General features: G+C 38.9%; 1 protein-coding gene across 2 annotated transcripts in view; it reads left to right on the top strand.

Annotated features, from left to right (window-relative positions):
- The window catches only part of Fig4 (FIG4 phosphoinositide 5-phosphatase), a 105,820-nt gene that overhangs the window by 50,371 nt on the left and 29,778 nt on the right, over window positions 1-25,671 (top strand). For both annotated transcript variants that reach the window (XM_048353707.1, XM_048353706.1), the window contains 6 exons: window positions 9,528-9,666; window positions 16,839-16,897; window positions 18,729-18,876; window positions 21,390-21,473; window positions 23,351-23,546; window positions 24,790-24,872. In XM_048353707.1, the coding sequence (XP_048209664.1) occupies window positions 9,528-9,666; window positions 16,839-16,897; window positions 18,729-18,876; window positions 21,390-21,473; window positions 23,351-23,546; window positions 24,790-24,872 (709 nt within the window). The remainder of the gene's footprint in view (window positions 1-9,527; window positions 9,667-16,838; window positions 16,898-18,728; window positions 18,877-21,389; window positions 21,474-23,350; window positions 23,547-24,789; window positions 24,873-25,671) is intronic.

Below are 25,671 nucleotides of genomic sequence, written 5' to 3'. Positions count from 1 at the left end.
TAACAAAGAGTAGTAACTGATGACTTGAAAAAACAGAATTTGAGTGTGTCACAGACCTGGAAGCTCTAAGTCTGAAACCAAATGTTAGCAAAGTGGTTCTCCCTCTCAAGTCCAAAGAGAGTCTTACTTGCTTCTCTGTAGCTTCAGATGGTTGCTGGTAATCCTTGGTGGTAAGAGCAACATTTCAGTCTCTGCCTACATAATCACATGGAGTTTTCGTCTCATGTCCCTGTCTTTATGGGTGTCTCCTCCCTGTCTCTCTTCTCTTCCTATGAAGAAACCAGTCATTGTGAATTAAGGGCTCACTCTACTCCAATGTGGTTGAATCTTAATGTGATTATATCTACCAAGGCATTTTGATATAAGGGCTCATTCTCAGGTACTGGAGGTTAGGACTTCAAGATATCTTTTTGGAGATAACAATTTCAAAACACAAAAAAAGTTGTTGGGAAATGAAGGAATCTAAATATAAGTCATGTACCAACAAGTAGAGATCTTTCTGGGTGTATGTCACCCTGAAAATGGCTACCAAGTACCATTTTGGAAGGGCATCCACTCCTCTGCCCATCTCCTGTCATCATTATCTCTATAAGGAAGATCATTATTCACATCTAAGGGCCAGAGCTTTGTAATAGGACTAGAAAACAGAGGGAACAAATGTATATCTATGCGTAATTGTTAAACAAGGACAAAATATTAGAACATAATGACTGCTATGAGAAAGCAATATGTGCGTATAGAAAGATAAGGCAAAATTATGCACAGTTTAAAGATGCATTATGAAAGGTATTATGAATAATGTTGCTAAAACAGGCTTCTTTATTTTAAGAAGCCTGGTATCATTGAGGTGTACACCTTATTTTAAAATTACAGTGGTTTTACATAATGATGTTAATATGGCACATTTTCTTTAATGTATTCTAAATAACTTTGCAAAACTTAATCTATCTTCTCCATACCTCTGGAGTAGTCAGGGAGACACTGATGAAGGAATTAGAATAATGAAGCATGCCATGTCTTAGTACTTGGAAGGCCCAAGAAAATGTTCTTTTAAAAATGGATATACAGGGGCTGGGAATATGGCCTAGTGGCAAGAGTGCTTGCCTCCTAACACATGAAGCTCTCGGTTCGATTCCCCAGCACCACATATATGGAAAACGGCCAGAAGGGGCGCTGTGGCTCAGGTGGCAGAGTGCTAGCCTTGAGTGGGAAGAGGCCAGGGACAGTGCTCAGACCCTGAGTCCAAGGCCCAAGACTGGCCAAAAAAAAAAAAAAAAAGGATATACAGCCAGGCACTGGTGGCTCATACCTGTAATCCCAGCTACTTAGGAAGCTGAGATCTGAGGATATGGTTCAAAGCCATCCCGGTCTGGAAAGTCCATGAGACTCGTATCTCCAATTAACCACCAGAAAATCAGAACTGGCGATGTGGCTCAAAGTGGTTGAGTGCTAGCCTTTAGCAAAAAAAGCTAGGGAACAGTGTCCAAGCTCTGAGTTTAAACCCCAGGTTGGAGGAAAAAAGAAAAGAAAGAGGAAATACATTAAGGATAAATGAAACGAGGCAGGAGGATTGGGAATTTGAGGCCAGACTGAATTACATAGCAAGTTGTAGGCTGTGGATCCTTGTTTAAACAATAGTGGGGGTTTGTTTTGTGTAGATGCATGCTGTGTAGGCAGTTCGCCTGACTTTTTTTTTTTGCCAGTCCTGGGGCTTGGCCTCAGGGCCTGAGCACTCTCCCTGGCTTCTTTTTGCTCAAGGCTAGCACTCTGCCACTTGAGCCACAGTGCCACTTCTGGCTGTTTTCTGTATATGTGGTGCTGGGGAATTGAACCCAGGGCTTCATGTATGTGAGGCTAGCACTCTTGCCACTAGGCCATATTCCCAGCCCTCGCCTGACTTTCTGTTAGGCATTTTCAACACTTCTAAAGCGAGGCTCAATAGATGCATGCCTGTAGTCCCAGCTACTGTGGTGGTGGAGGCAGGACACGCCTTGGAACCCCTAAGTGTGAGACTAGCCTGTCAGAATAAAACATTATTTTGGAAAAGTCAAAAATAGGAAATAAATGAAGTAATAAATTAACAACAACCCAACCGAAATGTGTTAAGGCTTCACGTGCTGGCATGCTTTGGCGTTTGTCCCCAGGGAGCACCTTGGTTTCCGATGTAGGGAAGTGGGTGGAGGATTCCTTCCCAGAGGGGCTCAGGGCCTACCTCAGATGGTAGAAAGAGCTTTGGATTTCCCAAAGGACCATGCTAGGCTGTTTCTAATATTTTTCTTTAGAGTTAAGTTTTTTAAGCCTGGATTTTCTTTCTGGAGCTGGTTAAATTGAAATCCACTCTAAGAAGAAAAGGCAGACTACTTGCAACTGTTAATAACTAAAATGCTGTGTATATATGCACACTGTGTGTGTGTGTGTGTGTGTGTGTGTGTGTGTGATTGCATATGCATGCATGTTTGGAAGGGAACTTGGTTCTTCCCAACCAGAGATTTAAAAATAAAAAGAACATCTAAGAGAATGCGCTGAGAGGTTTTTAATGAATCAAAAATAGTGAGGTAGGCCAAGGCTATCCTTCCAAAGGCAGATTTTAGTGAATAAGTTGTATTTGGCTGTAGGTGAAGGAAAAGAACTGCAGAATGCTCCAAGAGCATTTTAAGTAACTTTGATAACTGATTAAAATCCAACTCCCTTCACTTCTTTAACCTCAACAGCTAAACATGATAAAGTTGCATACTCCATTTAAACTGACTGCATTTCCCTAAAGGACACTGAAAACAGCCCGGCAGTCTTACTGCATTTCCCGTGTGTGTCCATCCATCCTCCCACTCTTCAAAATGACTATTGCATGTGCCTTGTCTTCTCCTCAGACCTGCAACCCTCAATCTCAGCTACTGACCTTGGTTCACAATTTACTGAGAAAATAAAGGTCAGCAAAAGGGACCTAACTCCTTTTTATCACCAAATGCTGAGGCTTTCCCTGTGCATAGCTAGGGTTTCTGCCTTACATTGTGTTACAGTGCTGACAGTGTCACCCTCCCTTAAGCCAGGTCCTCTGCTGTGTTTTGTATCCTGCCCTCTTGCTTATTGCTGTATACCACTAGTATGTCCTTCTCTGCTGCTACATCACTTCTGTTCACTTAAATTCACTCCTTAGAGTTTTTCCATTCAGCCCTCCATCTCTATAATTCCAATCCCCTATCATCTCTAGTGTTAATTCTCTGCTCCCCTGAGCCAAAGCCTCTTGAAAGAGTTAGGGACATGTCTGTTCCCTTTCCTTTGGTTCTACAGGGCATCTATTATGACATAAAACTGAGCTTATGGAGGTCACCCACAGTCTCCACCTTGTTGTAACCAATTGACAGTGGTTACTTTTCTATCCCCGTCAGTCATTCAACAACTTATCCCAGCTGGCTACTTCCTCTTTTCAATAATTTCTTTCTCAGTCTCTCCTTGCTTCTTTCTAAGAAGAAACCCCTTCTACACTTTTCCCCTTGGGATAGCACAGCTTTTAAGCACCATTCATTTAACACTCAGATTTGTATCTCTAACTTTGACTTCTGCATGAACTCCAGACTCATCTAAACGCCTATCTAGCATCTCTTCTTGACTACTGTATTAGTTTTCCATGGTAACTGGGCACAGCATTACTCATGTTCTTTACTGAGGATCTCGCAACACTCAAGTCAAATGAAATAAAAATGAAGCCATCTATAAACAAAGTATTATTATAACACAAAAAGTGAATTAAAAATAAAATAAAAATGTCAGTCAACTTGGGCTCTTACCTAGAGGCTTTCTGGCTCATTCTATGTTGGCAGAATTCAATGCAGTTGTGAGACTGAGGTCCCATGTTTCTGCTAGCAGTGGGCTGTTCCTAGACCCTGTCCCTGTCCCTGTTCCTAGACCCCCTGCATTCATTGACTTGTGGTTTGTTCTGTTTTAAAGCCCAGCAATGGTACACTGAATCCATTTTGTGCTTTGAATCTCTTGCTGTCCTCTCCTGTCTTCCTCTTCTGCCTTTAAAACACTTATGTTATTACTATGGCCCATGTCAGAATAACTTTCCTGTGTTGAAACCCATGATTAGTAACTTCACCTAACCTCTGCAAAGTTTCTTTTGCCATGTAGTTTTTTTTTTTTTTTGCCAGTCCTGGGGCTTGAACTCAGGGCCTGAGCACTGTCCCAGGCTTCTTTTTGCTCAAGACTAGTACTCTGCCAACTTGAGCCACAGCACCACTTCTGGCCTTTTCTATATATGTGGTGCTGAGGAATCGAACCTAGGGCTTCATGTATACGAGTCAAGCACTCTTGCCACTAGGCCATATTCCCAGCCCCTGCCATGTAATTTTTATTCATGAGTAGAACAGTAGGGAACAAGGATCCTGAAGGCCAAATTTCTTCCTAGCATAGATCTTTAATAAGGATCTTGGAGGTAGAGATAGGATGGTTATGGTTTGAGTCTAGCATAGGGAGAAAAGTTAGGGAGACCTTATCTCAAAAATAAGCTGGATATGGGAGTGCATGCCAGTGGTTTCAGCTACCTGGGAGGTCGAGGTACAGTTCTGGTCCAAGGTTCCCCCCAGGAACTGTCAGAGAATTAAAAAAAAGGAAATCTCAAAATTACACTTGTGAGACAAAAATTCTTGACTCTTAACATGTTTCTCCACTTGTTTTTCCCACCTCAGCACCCACCACCCACTGTTCAATACAGAAAGAAAATCATCTAGAAATCATCAATACAGAAAGAAAATCATCTAGAAATCATCTTTGAATCTTTTGTTTTCCTCATCAAATCATCTTCCTTTTATCCCATGTATTTGGAAACACTACCTACAAAATACATCTCAACTCCTCCCGCTACTTCTCCTTCCTATTGTTGCCACACCAATACAAACAGTACTTCTTGTCCTGACAACTTTAGCAGTAGCTTCCGATTCATCTCTGCTTCCCTTCTTTACAGGCTAACTCTTCGTAGCAGCCAATAGTAAGGTTTTTTTCAAAGTTAAAGCAGATTCCATCTCTTCCCTCTCGGAGCTTCCCTGATTCCCCACCATGATCAATAAGGACTTGTTTGATCTAGCACTAGTCTTTCCTCTTCCCACTACCCTTCAGGATCCCTGGCATTTTTCCTGTTTTGGGAGCTGCTCAGCTTGTTCTCCCTTGAGGCCTTTGCCATTTTTGTCCTGCTTGGGCCCAAGGCTGTACCCTCAGAACCCTGTGTGACCATCCCTTTCACATCCTTACAGCTCACATGTTACTTCCTCTGGCATTTTGGCCTTTACTCTTTTCTCTGAATGTCCAACCAGAGTGACCCTGTCTTTCTCTTCACTCCCTCATTACTCTTTTATTTTCTTTATTGAACTTAGATGTACCTTGTCCATTACATGTATGTACACACACACACACACACACACACACACACACACACACTCTTCCTACTATAAATTTTAAGTCCTTAAAAGGCAGTTTCTTGTCAGTCTTATATCCCCAGTGAAGGACATAGTAGGCTCTTGAGTGGATGAATTATTTTTTCAACTATTAAATTGTGTTAATACTAGAAAGTACAGAATAGCTCACAAATTATATCTTCACCTTCCAGAGATAGCAGCCTGTACATATTTATGAGAACAGCATGCTCTGGTTTTACTATACATGTAATTTATAATCTGCTTTTGCCCTTTTAGATAATGTGGATAATCTTTATGGCCTTAAATATTCTTCTACAGCATGATTGCTTAGTAGCATTAGTACTCTGTCCTTTGGCAGCAACATAATTTTGTTCTTTGTTTTTGTGCATTTAGGGCCTTTCTAAGTAAAGGTCTTTTCACATACACCTTTTTTTGCCCATCTCTTATCTTTTCTTATATAAACTCTAGAAGCATATTTATTAGGTCAAAAGGTACAAATGTTCTCTCAGGGCCTGACAAAAATACCTGACATAAAGACTTAAGGGAGAAAAGGTTATTTGGGCTCATGGTTTCAGAGGGTTCAGCTCATGGTTGCTGTGGCCGAATGACATGGTAGGAGGAGCCTGTAATGGAGGTGCTTCTTTGCCTCACAGTGTGTAGGAAACAGAGAAAGGGGAATGCGGGAAGCAGAGAAAAAGCAATGCAGGAAGAAGCCAGGGCAAGATATAATCCTCAAGGACATGCCCCTTACTTACCTACTTCCAAATAGGCCTCACCGCCTACTTTTTTACCATGTCCCAATAGTGCCATCAGTGGATTAGACCATTTATTAAATTGGCACCCTCATAATCTAATTGTCTCCCAGGAGTGTGTCTGATTAGGCTGCTAGACATTTCTTAATCCAGTGAAGTTGGCAATCAGGATTAACCATCACATGGCTCTTTCTCCTTCAGAAAGGATTAGTCAATGCTTCCATCAACAGAGTAGAAGGGGTCAACTTGACAAGTATTTTTCCAATTTATCAGGTAGAATTTTATTTTTAATTTTCTCTTCTTAGCTAACTAGTGCAGTTGGATTTTTATATGCTCACTGGCTGTTTCTCTTTCTTTTGAAAGCGATGGGCACTTTTTTTTTTCTGTTAAGGATTGACCTGTGTCTTTCTTACATTTAATGCATCTTTTAACATACTGTGCAAAGATTGTTCCCTTTCCCTAATAGTTAAAATAAAGAATTGTATTCTTTTACTGATTTCCGAGGCAACTTTATTACAAACTAAATATTGTAGTGACAAATATTTTAGTTTCAAAATACATTAAAATAATTTTATTGTTATTAAGGTGTTATACAGAGGGGTTATTTCATAAATCAGGTAATGAATACATTACTTTTTGGGAACAGTTTCACCCCTTCCTTTACTTTCTGAAATCCTCCCATCCCTGCCTGTAAGTTACACAGTTCATTTTCTACATAATGCATACTGAATAGCAGATTGTTTTCTAAAGTAAATTTTGATAATGGTCATATTCAGACCTCATCTATTTAAATATAGTTAATAATAAAACTGGTTGGTGCTTAACTGTTTGCCTGACCTACCATTTGAATAGTTAATATTCTTTTTTATTTGAATTAGTTTGTGGTGTTGGATTTGGAACCCAGGGGTTTGCCATGCTGGGCAAGGACTCCTATCACTAACCTACATCTCCAGCCTCTTTTTGCTTTTAAGGCCTGATGTTGTATAAAAGTAGGTGCCAGTGGCTCATGAATATAACTGTAGCTACTCAGGAGGCTGAGATCTGAGGAGCATGGTTCAAAGCCAGCCCAGGCAGTAAAGTTTGTGTGACTGTCTCCAATTAACCACTAAAAAGCCAAAAGTGGAGCTGGGCCTAGCCTTGAGCCTAAAAGCTCAGGAACAGCACCCAGGCATAAATTCAAGCTCCAGGATGAGCACCAAAACAACAACAACAAAAAAAAGTAGTATTACTTTGCTTTTTTGTTATCCATGACTACAGAGAAACTACCAGTTTTAAGCTCTTGTTCAGTGTCCTACCATATTCCTGGAGAAGACATAGCTAGATTTTTAGGCTTATTAAGGAACCTTGAGCTTATATAGTTCAAGCTTAATGGATGACTGTGTGTGTGTGTGTGTGTGTGTGTGTGTGTGTGTGTGTGTATGTATTAGTTGTCACAGCAGAAGTACTTTCATGAAATCTTCATTATGTTCTTCTTTATGTTTCCTTGTTTATATTCCTTCTCCATGTATCCCCTCCTTCCCATTTTTGGTTATGTTGCTCACATTTTAACACTTGCTAAAATTTAAAGGCAGGTGCTGTCAGGCTTAAAGGTTGAAAGAAACTCCTTGAAGATATGGCTGAAAATGGAACACTTCTGTATTTAATATTCAGATATTTTGAGGTACTACATGAAATGAACTATTATTAAAGCCATTCAAGAAGCATAAAGAATGTAGTTACTATAATAGTAGTATGTTTACTCCCATATAGTGTAAGGTCTGCATCATCTAATGCTTGATGTTTTCTCTAAACAAGTAGAAAGCAAAGCTTCAAATATATCCACAGCACATAAATCCTTTTCATATGTTACTTCTCATCTGAAAGTGTTGTTTTAATGGAATTCTTTCTGTCAGAATATTAATAATGGGAATACACATTTGATCTGCCATATTTCATTTACTTTCTTTTGCTGAAATGATCAAATTATCCAGTACTAATCACAGATGTCTGTATTCAACTGTTGGAAGAAAATTGATTTTAGAAAATGTGATACTGTTCTCAAAGCAGCCATCTCTGCTGTGCTTTCTCTTTAGTCCTGTGCTTAGTTTTGGAAAGAGGTTATTGATATTGTGAATGTCTCCTGCGAACCTGAATGTACAGGGCCTTTAAACAGGAATGGGAAGAAGGAAATGAGGGGGAAGAATAGAAGGTAGCAGAGAAGAGAACAGTACGGGAGCACCTGAGACCATTCAGTGTTATCATTTATACCCACATATAATCACGGAAAGGAAGAGGAAATAGAATATGTGTAATTATTTTTATTAATCCATAGTATAGTTTGAAAAGGTAATTTTGGAGTGGTTGAATAGTTAGAACGAGGCTGTTATTCATGTACCTTTGCTATCTTCCTTATCAACCACAAAAGAGAATGGTCCAGGCTCATATCTAAAGGGGACAAAAAACATTGTAAACATTGTCTTTGTTAAAGAAAAGGAGAATATCTTTTCAAGGATTAAAAATGGAAACTGTGCAACTGACTTGTTCAAGGTTGCCTGACAAAGTGGGTTGGAATTGGGTCATTTTATTAGTCTCTGACAATAAACTCTGCCTGTGTTTACAAAGGAAGATATATTTACTTGAGGCAAACCAATTATGAGGATGTTTTCATCTAAAAATAAAATCATTTTCTAAAGTAGTATAGCAATTCTTAAAGATTAATTACTTTATTGTCTCTAAGTAGTTGTACAAAAGAGTTTCATTTCACAAAGAAGTTTATGAATGCAGTGCATTCTGATCAGTGTCACCCTCATCAACATTCTTACCCCTCCCCCCCGCCCGTTGACCCACCCCTTCCCTTACTTTCCTTAATTTTGTGGTATATACAATGAATTCCTGATTACAGTCTCCCTCCTTCCCCCCTTTCACTCATCTGTCCCTTCTCCCTTGGCTTCACCCCACCTTTTGCATGAACCCATTTCCTGGGCTTTGACCTAGTCTTTCTAAAAGATTATACTATTTGATTATTTCATTTGAGTTCCCCATAGAGTCTGTTATATTTCAGTTAATTCATTTGTAACCGCTTGCATACCAATGTGTTTACTTATTGAATGTCCCTGTAAACCTTAACGATTTTAAGAGTCAATATTCAGGAAGTAGTTTGTCTGTTATGAGAGCTATGGAGGAAAATTGAAATTCTGAAGCAAGATTGTAATTGTTAGTATTTTGGGGTGTGTGTGTGTGTGTGTGTGTGTGTGTGTGTGTGTGTGTGTGTAACGTTTGAAATATAAAAGCCACTTTTATTTTCGGAGATCTGATCTATGAAAGCATGGTGAGATGTTCTCTTGGGTTGCCAGCCATGGATCCTCTGAAATATGTTTTTGCTTTTTAGATGCTGATAGACAAGATTCCATCAATCTTTTCCTGGGAGTTTTCCATCCCACTGAAGGGAAACCGCATCTCTGGGAACTCCCAACAGATTTTTATTTGCACCACAAAAATACCATGAGACTTTTACCAACACGAAGAAGGTATTTTTTTTTTTGAGCATGTAAACTTATATTGGTTTATCTGGATATGAACTTTTTTCTTTTTGAAAAATAATTGTGTAAAATAAGGTAGTCTTAACTACAGGTTTGCCTTCAGTTTAGTGTTGTTGATAAAAATAGCTGACTGGGGAAATTGTCCTTATCAGTTGTTTCGCCTATCCCCTAAAATACAGATAAAGCTTTAGAATTCAAGTAAACCAGCAACATCGTTTTTTTTTTTTTTAGTGCTTCCTTGCAAAAATGAAACCCTGAAGTACTTGAAGATTCGGGGCACCAATCTTGGGATTTTCAAGAGTAGATGTTGCATAGAGGCAGCCTTTACTCTATAATACTACAGAATGTTTTCTAGTGCTATGTTCTCTAGCAACCACAACTAACTCTGGTTGAAGGTGTCCAAAATAGGAACCCAGAGCATTGATGCCAGTGGCAAATAATCACTCCTGTCACACTCCCTGTTATTACTCAGACAACTTTCTAGAGTCATTGGCCGGTAAAGACTATTTGATGACAGTTAACTTAGCATTAGTATTCTCAAAAGAAATGAACAATATGCATTTTAATATGATACCCTGTAGCTGGGCATGAGAGGCTCATCCCTGTAATTTTAGCTGCTCAGGAGAATGAGATCTGGGTATCACATTTTGAAGCCAGTCTGGGCAGGAAAATCCATGGGATTCTTGTTTTAAAAAAAAATTTTATTGTCAAACTGATATATAGAGCGGTTACAGTTTCATACTTTAGGCATTGGATACATTTCTTGTACTGTTTGTTACCTCCTCCCTCATTCCTTCTTCCTCTCTCCCCCTTTCCCTTTCACCCCATGAGTTGTTCAGTAGATTTACACTAAACAGTTTTGCAAGTATTGCTTTTGTAATCATTTGTCTTTTTTACCCTGTGTCTCTCGATTTTGGTATTCCCTTTCAGTTTCCTAGTTCTAATACCTGTATACACGGTTTCCAGTGTGCTCAGATAAGATACAGAGATAGTACAGGTACAAACACAGGAAGGGGATACAAGAGGATCATCAACAATAGAAGCTATGGTTTCACATCGCATGTTGAAAGTAATTGCAACAGTGATATAATAGTCGTTTCCATAACATGGAGTTCATTTCACTTAGCATCATCTTTTGTGTTCATAAGGGTATAGCTATTGGGCTCTTGTGATCCTCTGCTGTGACTAGCCTTCTTGATTAAGTAGCAAAAAGGCTGGAAGTGGAGCTATGGTTCAAGTGTTAGAGTGCTAGCCTTGAGCAAAAAAAAGGTCTCAGGCTCAGTGCATAGGCCCCGAGTTGAAGGGATCTATTACTCTGTAGTGTAGGCTTCAGGGTCAGATGGAGTTTACAGAATCTGCAGTTGGGTAGCTTTGGACTAAGTCTTTAACTCCCCTAAGCTTCACTATCCTCATTTACAAGATATAAATTACTGGACACAACTTAGAGTCTTTGTAAGAACTTAATGAAAAAGTTCTTTGGTGTGCAACTGAGAAGTTATGTACTGATCTAATAATTTTGCCACATGAGCAAAAATTTTAACATATAGGAGGTTGGAGCTTGGTCTACTCTGCTGAAAGGCCTGTAACAAACATCGAGTGACCCTGTAGTGCTCTTGCTCAAGCAGGTCAGTTTAATGTAGCACTTATTTTAGGCAAAGATGCTTTCTATTTACTATAAGGGCCTCTTCCAGCCTATGCTGGTTGTGTATATAGATCACAAACAACTCATGAGTTAGCAAATGCCAATGTAGCTGTTACCAAATTCTATTACTTCAGAAGTATTGGCATAACCAACTTCATACTTGAGCTTACTTTCCCTTTAGGTAAATCACTAGTACTTTTTATATTAACTTTACTGTTAATAAATGATTATGTTAGGAAATATTTTGAGCTAATTACATTTATTTTCTGAGATACATAAATATCTGTATTTAGTTTTCCTGATAAGAAATGGTCATAGGTAAATATGGTTGATTTCAGAAATTTTATATTACCCCGTATCAATACTGAAGCTATTTTGATACAAAATAGGAACCAAATCTTCATTTTGTACCATAGAGGTTAACCACATTATATTATAAGTATGAATTATAAGTATTATATGAATTAAACCACTTTCTTACCTTGAGTTATATAACTAACGCAGGTGGCTTTGGAGCTCTGTGTGGGAATAAATGAAAGCTGGTATTACATCCCCATGTTCTAAATAAAGGAAAGTAAGGTGCATAGAGAATGTGTCTTGACTGAAGTTGTTCAGTTATTTGGATGATTCAGCATACTGGAAATAAAATTTTATCAAAGTAGCTAATAGTCTCACTTAGTTGATTCAGTTTCACAACTTTTTGTTATTTTTTCTTTAGAATATCAAAGGTTATTCAATGGGATCATTGGTTGATACTCCTCATAAACATACTTGTAAATACTGTAAGGTGCATGCTTTGTTTTGGACTTACTAGTGCACCCCCTAAGTAGGTTCTTTTGATGACAGCTACATGAGTATAGTTCTCAAAAGAAATGAACAGTTTGGCCAGTGGTAGTAACAGGAGAAGAGCAGGTGCCCTGATCAGGCTCACGTTGAGTGAGCCAAATTGGCCTTCTCCAAGTGTGACACTTGAGAACCATTACTTACCCTCTCAAAACCTTCTTTTCTTATCTATGACTAGATGACTCTGTACCCTTGCAAGGTCATCTTGAGGCTGAAAGGAGAAAAATTTATGTAAAGTACTTCGTACTGGGTCTGACATGGAATCCATTGTCCAGAAGCAGCCAGGCTTTATCTACCTGCCTGTGGTTAATACCTGGGTGACCTTGTGTAAAGTAAATCAGCCAGTCTAATTCTGTCTCCACATCAGTAAAATAGGGTCTCTCTGGAAATCAGATGTGTTCATAAAAATGCTTAGCACATAGTAAGTCCAGTAGATGTTAGTATTCTTAATTACCCTTTAAGGTGATTATATTATCTGCTTTGTAACATTTACTGAGAATCATGCAGATGCCCCTCAAGCCCATAAATGTAGGCAATATTTTATAGCTTTTATAATGTCATATCAATACATATTTTATTTTGTGTTCATCTGTATTTTCAAACTTAATGCCTATTGCAGTTTATACTATGCTTACTAATGATTTGCTCTGAAATAATTTGTGTATATGTTAGTACTGGGGCTTGGTGCTGGGTGCTTTCCCTTACTTAACCTTTTCACTCAAGGCCGTTGCTCTAACCCTTGAGCCATTGTTGTTGAGCATTGTTGTTTCAATGAGTTAGCTAGGGCATTTATATTTTTATATTCCCTTCAACATTCCTAAGAATCTCATGGAACTGAGCACTCCTAATACTAGGGAGAAGAGAATCTTAGATGTTATTGTCTTCAGAGGTAAAAATGACCCTCACATGCAGTCTCCTATTCTCTGATCACTGGTCTCAAAAGTAAGGTTTCCATCCTGCTGTGGCTCTTCTTCCCTTGAGGAAATGCATCTGGCAGTAGAGGTGGTAGAGATGCTGACGATGGCTGCGTACTGGCCTTAGTCCTCTCTCCCTCCTTCCATCTCGGCTCATTGTCTCCAAGGCAGGCATTTCTCACGGACTTCTTTGCTTCTAAGATTCACCTAGAGGACTTGAACGTTCCAGAAAGTATTGCTGCATTGTTCTTACATTACATAGTGATCATTACGTTAAACGTTTATGGAATGGTCTCAAATCTTTCATACAAGGTTACCTCTTACATCTTTGTCTTAACTGAGATAATTGGAAGTACTACTAATTGCAAATATTCTGTAGGGAATTCTTCATATCCCAGTTGATATTGTCTCTCTTTCCTTGTTTTCCCAGGTTACATCATCACAGAATTGTAGTTACACATAAGCACATTCATTCACACACGTAGGTGCTATACACACAGCTTTTTGTGTCCCTGGTCTGGCACTGTGATTTTTCCAATACAAATGAAAATGAAATGAAAATTTTGTGGCTTATTTCAGTGATTGTATATGAGTGTTTGGAATTTCGTGGTCCTCATCTCAGATCTCTTAGTACATCTTGGTCTAATATTTGACTGTTTTATCTTGCTGGGACATCACCCTCATTGATGAGGTTTCTTGGACTCCCGTCACTCTCTCGAGCATCAAGACTGCTCTTGCCATTTGCAGTGCTTTCATCACGGTTCCTTAAAAATTATTGGCCTCAGCTGGGGCAGGACACTTGCATGCTCTTAGAGGAGTGCTCTGCTTCCTCCCCTCTCTTGAACTCTGCACCGTTCCCTCTTCACACATGAAGCTTGCCTTGACTCATGAAGATGCAATACTGGAATGATGTAACTCGACTTTTTCTGTCATTTTCAACATGGGCATGCAACCCATAGAACAGTGCCTGACATGTAAGAGGTACTTAATAAATGTGGAAGAATTGAATGAATTCTTTACAAGCAGCAGATATAACCTTTCTCTTATTTTCATGCTCTGAAACCTTACTATTGAGAAAATGGTTTGAGGTCAGTCATTTGGCATCTCCTAGCAGTCATAAATACGGAATCTCAGGTCCCACTTAGTGACTCAGAGTCTACCGTTTAGCAAGATCTTCATGTGATTCCTGTACACAGTGGTTTTTGACAAGCACTGTTCAAGAAACACCTCAAGTGTGAAATAGAACTTGGGAAGCACTTTCTGTTATCAGAGCCCTGTTCTTTCCTCACAGTTCACTGCTTCCTGCTCCTTTCCTCATCATTTAGTGTGGACTCTACTTGCTTTCTATAGGAGAGTTCCAACTTCATCTGGATATTCCTCTATTTCTTCATAATTGGGATGGTTCGTGATCATAATGTCAACATTTTGTTTTTTAAATGTCTTTCACATATGTGAATTTCTCTTTTTATTTTGGCCATTGACTTTTTTTTTTTAACTGTTGGAAATGGAATTTTTTTTTGTGCCGGTCCTGGAGCTTGAACTCAGGGCCTGGGCACTGCCCCTGAGCTTCTGTTACTCAAGGCTAGCACTCTACCCCTTGAACCATACCACCACTTTGGACTTTTTCTGTTTATGTGCTACTGAGGAGTCGAACCCAGGGCTTCATGCATGCCAGGCAAACATTCTACTACTGAGCCACATTCCCAGCCCAGAAATCTGTTTTCTAAATAAAAATTTTGATACCTATTTCATATTTCCTGTTCCTAGGTATCATAAAGCTTGATATAGAACTGAGTAACCAAGTACCTATTTATTAGAATTCACTTTAGAATTAAATTGAATTTTCAGAAAAAGGTAGCTCAGTCTTTGAACAGAAATCCAGACAGTTGAAATGCTTCCTCTTTACCCTATCTTCTGTAAACAAATAGGAAAAATGTGTGTGTGTGTGTGTGTGTGTGTGTGTGTGTGTGTGTGTGTGTGTGTAAAGATGAACAGGTCTCATTCTGGACTCAAATCTGTAGTACTACCTATACAGGAGACTGAGATCTGAAGCTAGTCTGGGCAGAAAAGTCCATGAGACTCTGTCTCCAAAAGGAAACTCTATCTCCACAAGGAAAAAGCAAGACTAGAAGCCAGGAACCAGTGGTTCATGTCTGTAATCCTAGCTACCTGGGAGCCTGAGATGTGAAGACCATGGCTTGAGAGCTTGTTTGGAGGTTCTAGCAGGAGAGAGCAGCTACTCATATACCCTTGACTGAAGACCAGTCTCCCTGTATCATGGATGGTCATCCTTTTTGATCTAGCGTGTAGCTTCAAGAAGGTCGCCCATGGAGCAGTCAGGGAGGAAGGGGGTACCTGTCTAGCCAGCCAGGTTAGCAGAATCACTTCTGGTGATCAGTGGGGAGAAAGAGGAAGGAAAACCAGATTGCCCTCACATCCTTAGGATCATGGTTTGAAGCCAGTCAGGTCAGGAAAGTTTGTAAGACTCTTATCTTCAATTAACCAGCACTTTTAAAAGCCAGAAGTAGAGTTATAGCTCATGGGGTAAAGCACTAACCTTGAACACAAAAACTCAGGGACAGGCCATGAGTTCAAGCTCTAGAACAAGAGAAAAGACTGGAAATATGGCTCAAGTAGTAGACCACCATCCAGGCAAATATGAGACTGATTTTCAAACCCTGGTATTAGCATAACAAACAAAAAACAATACAGGGCCTTTACTATATACTTTGCAAGCTTTTTTATTAGGACTATCCAAGGCACTCCTTCATGATTTAGCTGAACTATTTAATAAATAATACAGAAAGACACTACATATGTAGTAAAGTAGTGAAGTAATCTAACTGGGATAACCAAATACAAGGGAGTCCTTGTTGATAGACATGGGTCCACTCATGTCACCTAGTTGTACAATCCCTGGAAGATACTAATAACCTAGAGTTTCCTTAGAGTATACAAATTGTTCTTTAGCAAACCTGGTATCATTTTAGTAGATCTGTGACTGAGAAATAAGGAAGAGGTTGGGAAGGGAATTAACTTACTGTGTCAAAAGCTCTGCAAACACATTTTTTTAAATTTTTATTGTCAAACTGGTATACAGAGCGGTTACAGTTTCATACTTTAGGCATTGGATACATTTCTTGTACTGTTTGTTACCTCCTCCCTCATGCTCCCTTCCCCCTCCCCCTCCCCCTTCCCTTCCCCCCCTAAGTTGTTCAGTAGATTTACACTAAACAGTTTTGCAAGTATTGCTTTTGTAGTCGTTTGTCTTTTTTACCCTGTGTCTCTTGATTTTGGTATTCCCTTTCAGTTTCCTAGTTCTAATACCTGTATACACGGTTTCCAATGTACTCAGATAAGATACAGAGATAGTGCAGGTACAACCACAGGAAGGGGATACAAGAGGATCACCAATAATAGAAACTACGGTTTCACATCGCATGTTGAAAGTAATTATAACAGTGATATGACAGTCGTTTCCATAACATGGAGTTCATTTCACTTAGCATCATCTTTTGTGTTCATAAGGGTATAGCTATTGGGCTCTTGTGATCCTCTGCTGTGACTAGCCTAAACCTGTGCTAATTATTCCCTATGAGGGAGACCATAGAGTCCATGTTCTGCAAACACATTTTTAAAAGAAAAAAAACATAACTTTGAAGTAAACTGTAATTTCACCATAGACCATGAATTATATAAAAAGCCAGCATTTATATCTGTCTTGTAATGTCCTTTTTTTTTTTTTTTTTTACTTTTTGTAGTTATACTCATTGGTGGACACCAGAAGTGATAAAGCATTTGCCATTACCTTACGATGAAGGTAGGTAACTGGTTCTGTTTCTCCTTTCATTTTTACTCTAACATATATATATATATATATATATATATATATATATATTTGCCAGTCCTGGGCCTTGGACTCAGGGCCTGAGCACTGTCCCTGGCTTCCTGGCTTCCTTTTTGCTCAAAGCTAGCACTCTGCCACTTGAGCCACAGCGCCACTTCTGGCCGTTTTCAGTATATGTGGTGCTGGGGAATCGAACCCAGGGCCTCATGTATATGAGGCAAGCTCTCTCGCCACTAGGCCATATCCCCAGCCCTCTAACATATTTTAGAATGACATTAAATTAACTAGAATCACTAAATCTTGGTCATATAGTACTTTGCTAGAAAGAAACAAAGAGCTATTTATAGTTATGTTGTTATTTTAATAAGATGATGTAACATTTCTTAGTTTCTATAAGGGCAAGAATTGTGGTATCCTTCTTATCCAAGTAGATGCATACCCTGCATTGTGGCCTACAGTTAATCACAAACATTTTGTTGATATATTATTTTATTATTTTGAACTGGTGCTGATAGTAGTTCTACATATTTGGAGAAAATAGTGAGCAAGTAAGCATCCAGTCACAAGAAACTAAACCGTTTTTTCTTATATCTAATCAGTGACAAAAACAAAGGAAAGAGATGTATAGGAAAGTACATTTTAGGGCTGGGGGTGTGGCCATAGTTCAAGTGGTAGAATACCTGAGTAGCCAGCACGAGGGCCTCAGTTCTACCACCGGTACACCTGAAAATTAAAAACAAAAAGCATTTAAATCATTTCAAATTAAATTTTAAGTTAAATTTTCTTAATTTGTCTTGAGAGGTAGACAGCATTTTCATTAAATATCCTCACCTGTGCTGTACACATTAAAATAAGACTTCAAAATTTAAGTCATAATCCAATTTGTCCCTGTATTAAGGGCTTAAACTCGGGACCTTGAGCTATTGCTTAGATTTTTTTTGCTCATAGCTGGCATTCTATGACTTAAGCCACACCTCTAGTTCCATCTTTTTGTTGGTTAATTATAGAGATAAGATTTGTCTTCCCTGGCAAACTTCAAGCTGGGATCCTGAGATCTCAGCATCCTGATCCTGACCTAGCTAGGTTTATAAGCATGAGCTACCAGGCACCTGATGTCATTTTAGACATAGTTTCATCCTGGCTTTGTTCCTAATTCTCCTGACCTTAGGTAAGCCCATTTTCCATTTGTGATCCTAGCTAGTAAGGTTTGTTTATTGCCAACCTGCAACACTCCAGTCAAAGACTTCATCTAGTCATGGTTTGACATCCCAAGTTTGGGTTAGGAGGTCATAACAGATTACTAAAGAATGTTAGTTCTTAATAAACTACTCATTTAGAAGTTTTTTCTGAATTGAAAGCCTGGGCAAAAATCATAACTCATGCTACTCAGAAAGTTGGGTATTCTAGAAGAAAAGGATGGACTTTAACAGTAGCCAGTAACGTGATTTGAATATAAACAAAAAATATTGACATAGCTGCATGATGTTTCAACTAGACTGCAAGAATTGTTAACAGTAAAAGGAATTTAAAGAGCTGAGTAATCTGATTTCTGAACTAACTCCTTGCTCCAACCCTAGAGCCCCACTTCCTCCTTGGAGGTGGTGGTGGTCACCTACCTTTGAATTGTTTTTTCTGTGCACACATTTTTTTTCTGTGCTCCAAGGAAGTGCCAGGGACGGTAACCAACGGAACCTTGTTCAGTGCTGAGTCCCCCACAGAGCTGCACGGGTGTTTTCTATGACCACAGAAATGTAGCTGAATATAATTATAGGCAGTTCAACTAACTGGCAGTTATCTCTCTTAGTTATTTGTGCTGCAAACTTAAAGAAATTAGTAGTGAAGAAATTTCACAGATATGAAGAAGAGATTGATATCCATAATGAGTTCTTCCGGCCATATGAATTGAGTAGTTTCGATGATACCTTTTGCTTGGCTATGACAAGTTCAGCACGGTATGTTGTGAGTACCCTGAGACTGTAAGTATTTGGAAGTTGTACTTTTCCTACTTCATATAGATACATTTTACTTTATCAGAAATCCATTCTGCAAGGCCGCTTTGAGGTAGGTCTTCCATGTGTGGAAATTTTTCTGTAATGGAGTGCCTTCTTCGAGTCAACATCTTCTCTTGTCCACTGCAATTAATTTCCCTCTTTTGAAATGTTAAAAAGCTGTCTCCTATCCTATAAACTCAGTATTTTTCATAGAACGTAGAAATTGAGAGCTAGGGCTGGGAATATGGCCTAGTGGCAAGAATACTTGCCTCCTATACATGAAGCCCGCGGTTCTATTCCCCAGCACCACATATATAGAAAATGGCCAGAAGTGGCGCTGTGGCTCAAGTGGCAGAGTGCTAGCCTTGAGCAAAAAGAAGCCAGGGACAGTGCTCAGGCCCTGAGTCCACACCACAGGACTGGCAAAAAAAAAAAAAAAAAAAAAAAAAAAAGAAATTGAGAGCTAATCTAAATTACCTGAAGAAGCATTGTCTTTTCCTTTTCTTTGTTACTAGGAGAGCTAGGATATTCACCACCAATCAGCCATTGCCTAATTATCCAACTTGCTATCCAGAAGTCATCCTCCTTTCCTCCTCACCTTCCCTCTTCCTCTTCTCTTCCCTCTCTCCCTCCTCCTCTGGGAAACTTTTATGTGCTTTTTTTTTAAAATTAAACTTGTCAAAGTCTAATTTAATGAGAATTTCTTACTTAATGTAATTTCTAGAATTTTTTTAACTCAGTACAGAATAAGTGACATGTATATGAGTTTAGGCAGATAGTACAGTTGGTTTTATTTGTGATAGTTAGGTTCTATAAAGTTCTGCAAACCTGAACTGCCAATACTGAACCATTGCTCCTAAGGAAAATACAGGATTTGTTTCCTGGGAGCCTTTCTGATCAGGACATTTTTATCATCCAATCAATACATAACCTAGTTTCATGTGTCTTTCTGTTTAAGGCACTGTATTTTATATAGATATTGTAGATTTGTTGACATTACGACAGCATTATAACTTGACCCTAAGTGGAGCTTATCTAACACAGGCCTGCTCCAGAAGACGTATAACAGCTTTTTTTGTGGACTTAAAAACACTAGCTAGCCTCAGCATATGCTTGGGATCCATTTTAAACATCATGGTCACAAACAGAAAGCACAAAAAAAATGTGCAAAAGTAACATTATGTAGATGAGTAAAAAGAGACTCATTTACAGTATGGGAGCAAAAAAAAAGGCAAAGCCTACCTCCTTTCCCCTCCACCGAGGACATAATAAGTTCTGGGTGACTCAGATTTTTGCTGCTCTTTGTAAGCACATGTCTTCAAGTGACTGAAACAGCACCAGGAGTGTGGATTTAGGGTTGCAAGTACATTTTAGTAAGTAAGCACGTGCTGGGAATCAACTCTGTATATTCAAAAGGAAAGAAAAAAATAAAGCTGACTGCATTGTTAAACATTTCAAACACTAGAAAATTTCAGCCAGATCCAAAATCAGTTTCTTTTCCTAAACAATTAAATTAGCATTTTAGGCATATTGGGAGCAGTATCTTCTCCAAAAGCCATAAGTCATAGCATAACTCCTGGAACTTTGGCTTTGTTGGCATCTGTTGTGGAGTTTGGTTGGGCTTCCTTGGTAACAGTAAAGTAGCCATTCTGTAATGAGGAAGAGCCTTGAGCTTAACTTAGCAAGTGATAAATTAACATTGTTTCTAAGAAAAGTTTCCTAGTGGTATTACATGGGATCAACCTCAGCCTAATGAAGTAGATGTTGAAATTCAAACTTGTAACATTGTGGATTTTTTTTTTTGCATGTTTTTTTGGGGGGATAGGGAATCAGTCATGGGGCTTGAACTCTGGGTCTGAACACTGTCCCTGAGCTCTTCATCTCAAGGCTCTTCCACTTGAGCCACAGCACCACTTTCAGTTTTCTGGTGGTTAACTGTAGGTAAGAGTCTCACAGACTTTCCTACCCAAGCTGGCTTTGAACCTTGATCCTCAGATCTCAGCCTCCTGCGTAGCTAGGATTACAGGCATAAGCCACTGGCACCCAACCTACCATTGTGTTTTGATCATCATGCCTACCCCCATTTAGTGGTATAGAGTAAAAAATATTGCCCAATAAAACGAAATAGCTTTAGTGTTTGGCCATCTTTTTTTAATTATTATTTTGATTTGACCTCAGAACGAATCATGATATATAAAAAAATAGTATGCAGCTTAGCCGTAGTTAGGTAGCAGCCATGTTCCAGTAAACAAAACATTGCATTCAGAACTATTGTGCCTTAGAGCTATAGAGAATTCACAGTGAACATTGGTTACATTGAAGTTACCTAGTGCCTGAAGCTTTCCTGGACCTCTGGTTCAGCATGTATGTAGCTCTAGATAAGCAAGAATACTTTGCATGTGAGCTGAGATAGAAGCTAGTATCATCTGGATGGACAGATTCATAGGTATTTTGCCTTTTTCATCTGTTTCTAGTGACTTCATGCCTAAGACTGTTGGCATAGATCCAAGTCCATTTACTGTGCGGAAACCAGATGAAACTGGAAAATCTGTCTTGGGGTAAGACTTGCATACAGAATGAAATTTCAAAGATTCTTGTAAACTAATAGCATTTGCACCAAAAATTAATAACTTCAAGTCATATAGTTTGGGCATTTATTGTATCTATAAAGTAGCTCATTAATAGCACAGAGATCATTAAAATTAAAAGGTTTAGTATTGAAAATAGAATTTGTGGGAATTTCAGCTACATGGTACATTTCATTTATTTTAAATTGAGAATATAGCAGATGCTATAGAATTGATATTATATTTTATATCTTATAAAGAACCAAGCATTGGGCTGGGAATGTGGCTTAGTGGTAGAGTGCTTGCTTAGCATTCATGAAGCCCTGGGTTCCATTCCTCAATACTGTATATACAGAAAAAGCCTGAAGTGGTGCTGTGGCTCAAGTGGTAGAGTGCTAGCCTTGAGCAAAAAGAAGCTCAGGGACAGTGCCCAGGCCCTGAGCTCATCAAGCCCCAGGACTGGCAAACAAAACAAAAACAAAACAGCATTATTTGTTCCCCAACATGAAATATTTAAGTAAAATTGTATATTAATTGTATTGATTTTTGTGAGCATCCTAAGAAACATAAAAGTGAGTGTTCCCTGATAGAGAACTTACAATCTCTGTGTGTAGCTATGATACTGTTTTAGGAGACACTCAACTTTATTCTTCCTAGTAATATAAAGAAGATAGACCATGTTCACATCTTCATGCTTAGAGACTGATGTAAAATATGTTGTCTCTGATAGAAGAATTTCTTTTTCTTCCTGTAACCTGCTTAGTTCCGATGATAAGATTTCCCCTGGATGCCTCCCAGAAGCCCCCACCACCAGACTGCAGATACAGAATCCTAATTGTATTCGGAAATGTGTATGGGATCTTAATTGGAATCTAGCTACATGTATGTAGTTGTGGGATAATGCTACTATTTTCCAGATGCACCATGTGCATATGGGCAGAAATATGTAGCCTTTCAGTGGCTTCATGTTAAAATCCTCATCAGATCCTAAGAGGAATTTAAAAGAAAAATCCTTGAGAGTTTAGAACTGAAAGAGTTCCTGGGATAAGTAAATGATCAGTGGTATTAATGTAGAGCAAATAAATCCTATCCAATTTAATTTTCAGTGGCAAAAAGTCAGAAATGATTTCCACAGTCTCTAACCCATAGTCCTAACACTCTTTTTCATCCTTTCCTAGACTAGCATGACATTTTCAGTTCCATAGAAAAAAAATTTTTAACAAGTGTGAAATATTAAAGTTTTATAAAAGCCAAAAGAAGTACTACTAGAAACCACGTTTCTACTACTAGTAAACTTGGCCCTAAAAATAAAAGTAAATACTTGTACATGATAACCCCTCCTCCATCTCTCCCTCCCCATTTGTTTTCAACTGATGGAGGCATTGTTCAATGAATGTACTTGTTTACTAATAAGTACAAGAAATTTAAAAACGATGTGATGTTCTGCAGTTGATTATTTCAATGCACTGTGGGTGATAATTCATAGAAGGGGCAGCATGTGGATTGTCTCTTGGCTTTTTCTTGAAGCTTTTACAAGTTATAGGTAATTATACTAATGACACAACCATACAATTTTCTCTTACTGTTCCAGAAAAAAAAGCATTGATTTCAGTTGCTAAAGGAAGTTACAGTAGCCAAGTGCTGTACCCTACAAGTACCCTTTGTGTTATTTTAAATTTTATAATGAGCTTCAATACATATAAGATTGGTGCCTTTAAGTAAAGAAATACCGAGCTTTTCCTGCTAGCACATGGCAAGTTCAGAAACTACTTTCTCAGCCCTTTTTTCATGCTTTGGGACCGTGATACAAACTGACCATTGGAGGTTCAGTGTAAAGAGGCTTCCCGTCCTTGTCCCTCTTTTTAAAGAAATAAAAGCAATCGAGAAGAAGCTGTATTGCAGCGGAAGACAGCTGCCAGTGCCCCGCCACCGCCCAGCGAGGAGGCTGTGTCCAGCAGCTCTGAGGATGACTCTGGGACAGACCGCGAGGATGAGGGCTCTGTGTCTCAGCGCTCCACCCCTGTGAAGATGACTGACACAGGAGACAGCACCAAAGCCACGGAGGTGTGTGGGAAGGAAGTGCCCGTGACTCAGCCTGCGGCCCTGGAGGATGATCTTTAAAATCCCGCTGTCAGTTAAAAGGCTGAGAATAAGAAAATGTCATGTTCTCTCACTCACACATTTTAATATGTGCTGCTTGAGGAACTGCATAGGCTGACTGCATTTAGCATAGACTTGAAAATGGTTGCATTTTGAAATAGAATTAGTGGTTTTGCTCCCCTTAGTAATTGTGAATTCTTACCACCTCAGAATTTGAAAGAATTATGTTCTGTTTGTTTCTGTGCCAGTACTGGGACTTGAACTCAGGGCCTAAACACTGTCCCTCATGTTTTTTGTTTTTTTTTTTTTCTTTTGCTCAAGGCTGGCACTCTACTGCTTAAGCTACAGCTCTACTTCTGGCTTTTTGGTAGTTAATTGAAGAATGTCACAGACTCCTGTGTGAGCTGGCTTTGAACCAGAGTCCTCAGAAATCAGTCTTCTCAGTAGCTAGGATTACAGGTGTGAGCCATAGGTGTCTGACCATCCTGCCTTTCTTTGAGCAGCCTGTCCACTTGAGGTCCATGTCTTTATCCCCTGTGCTCTGTGCAGGCTTTAGACGTGTCCTACACAGTCTTTAGAAAACCTCAGTGGGATATTTACCCTGTTCGTATTACAGTAAAGGAGGACAAATGGAAACAAATAACAATAAACTGAAGAACCAACTCTAGCTTTGAGGAAATTTGCTTTCTAGAAATAGCTGAGTCACCTAGAAATAGATAAGGCAAATGAATTGTGATAACATGGGATCTGAATTCATTACTCAACGAATTGGCAGTGTCTGACCAGTCAGCCAGATCCAGCCTATTTGTTGTAAATGAAGCTTTCCTGGAACCCAGCCATGCCCACCTGTCTTCATATTACATGTGGCTATACCAGCAGAGTTGAGTGATTTCAAATAGAGGGATGATAAAAACCTAAGGAGCCTAAAATATATTCTATTTGGCACTTTACAGAAAATGCCAACTCCTGCATTATACAACAGCAAATGTAATTATTTAACATGTTTTTGAAATCTGAAAATGCACTGCTTTTTTAGTGGGAAATGGTAATCAGAGTTTTTTAAAGACAAGAACTGAGAAGCTGAATGAACAGGTTGGGGAAGCATTATGATTGCTTTTATAGAAAAATTTCTAGACTTCTCCTTCATCTTTGGAAATTATTAACATGCTGGATATCCAAAAATTCTGTTTCCCTCTTTTTAAACCAGAATTTGGTCCAACCCATGAAAGAAGTATATGGAATTAATCTTTCAGATGGCCTCTCTGAGGAAGATTTCGCCATTTATTCAAGGTAAGATACTTTCAGATAGAAAGGAAGGGGCAAAAGGAACTTTTATTATTATAATCATATTTACTATAACCTTTAAAAATGAAAATAGTGATGTGAAGGAAATGAATCTCATTTGGGATACATTTGTGGCATTTACCGTATCAACCTGAAATACTGCTTTGTATTTAGAATTAAAGGGCTTGGTGTCTGAGATGCTTGCCCTCAGTGGTAGACATTTATGATGCTTAGATGTTTGTTACTGCCCATGTAGAGTAGCAAGTCAAAAGTCACATATATTCCTGTATTCCCAAATCCTCAAGATCAAGGTATTGTCTTACAAACTGACTATGGAAAGATGATGGTAGCTGAGAACTTTGTTTTAGCTCTAGGTGCAGGTAGGAATGGTGGCTAAGGGGAAGAAGGGCCCATGCTGCCAGTTAAAGATGTGTTGATTGGGAAGATCTCACTGAAGGAGGCCATCAACCAACAGGCATTCCCAGAAGTCATCTGTGTGTATGTATGTGCTGAGAGGGAGAGTCATAGAGATTCTCAAAATAATTGTTCACTCCGAAATCCTCAGGAACCTGCAGTACCACTGTGAACACCACCTAACACAAACCTTCAGAAGGCTAGAGAAACTCATGTGAACTATGTCCCTCTTAAATCATACAGGTTTGACATATGTAAATTCCACAATAAAAAAGTAAGTACAGAGTATTTCATTGGCAGAAGCCATCGTAGTGGATAATGCCAACTTTTATTTCAAACTAAGGAGATCTGTTCTAAAATGCATAAAGTACGCAATGCTCAGAGTTACTTG

The sequence above is a fragment of the Perognathus longimembris genome, chromosome 9 (assembly GCF_023159225.1).
Source record: "Perognathus longimembris pacificus isolate PPM17 chromosome 9, ASM2315922v1, whole genome shotgun sequence".
Lineage (NCBI taxonomy): Eukaryota > Metazoa > Chordata > Mammalia > Rodentia > Heteromyidae > Perognathus > Perognathus longimembris.
Note: the sequence above shows the minus strand (reverse complement) of the source record. Positions and strands in the feature narration are given on the sequence as shown.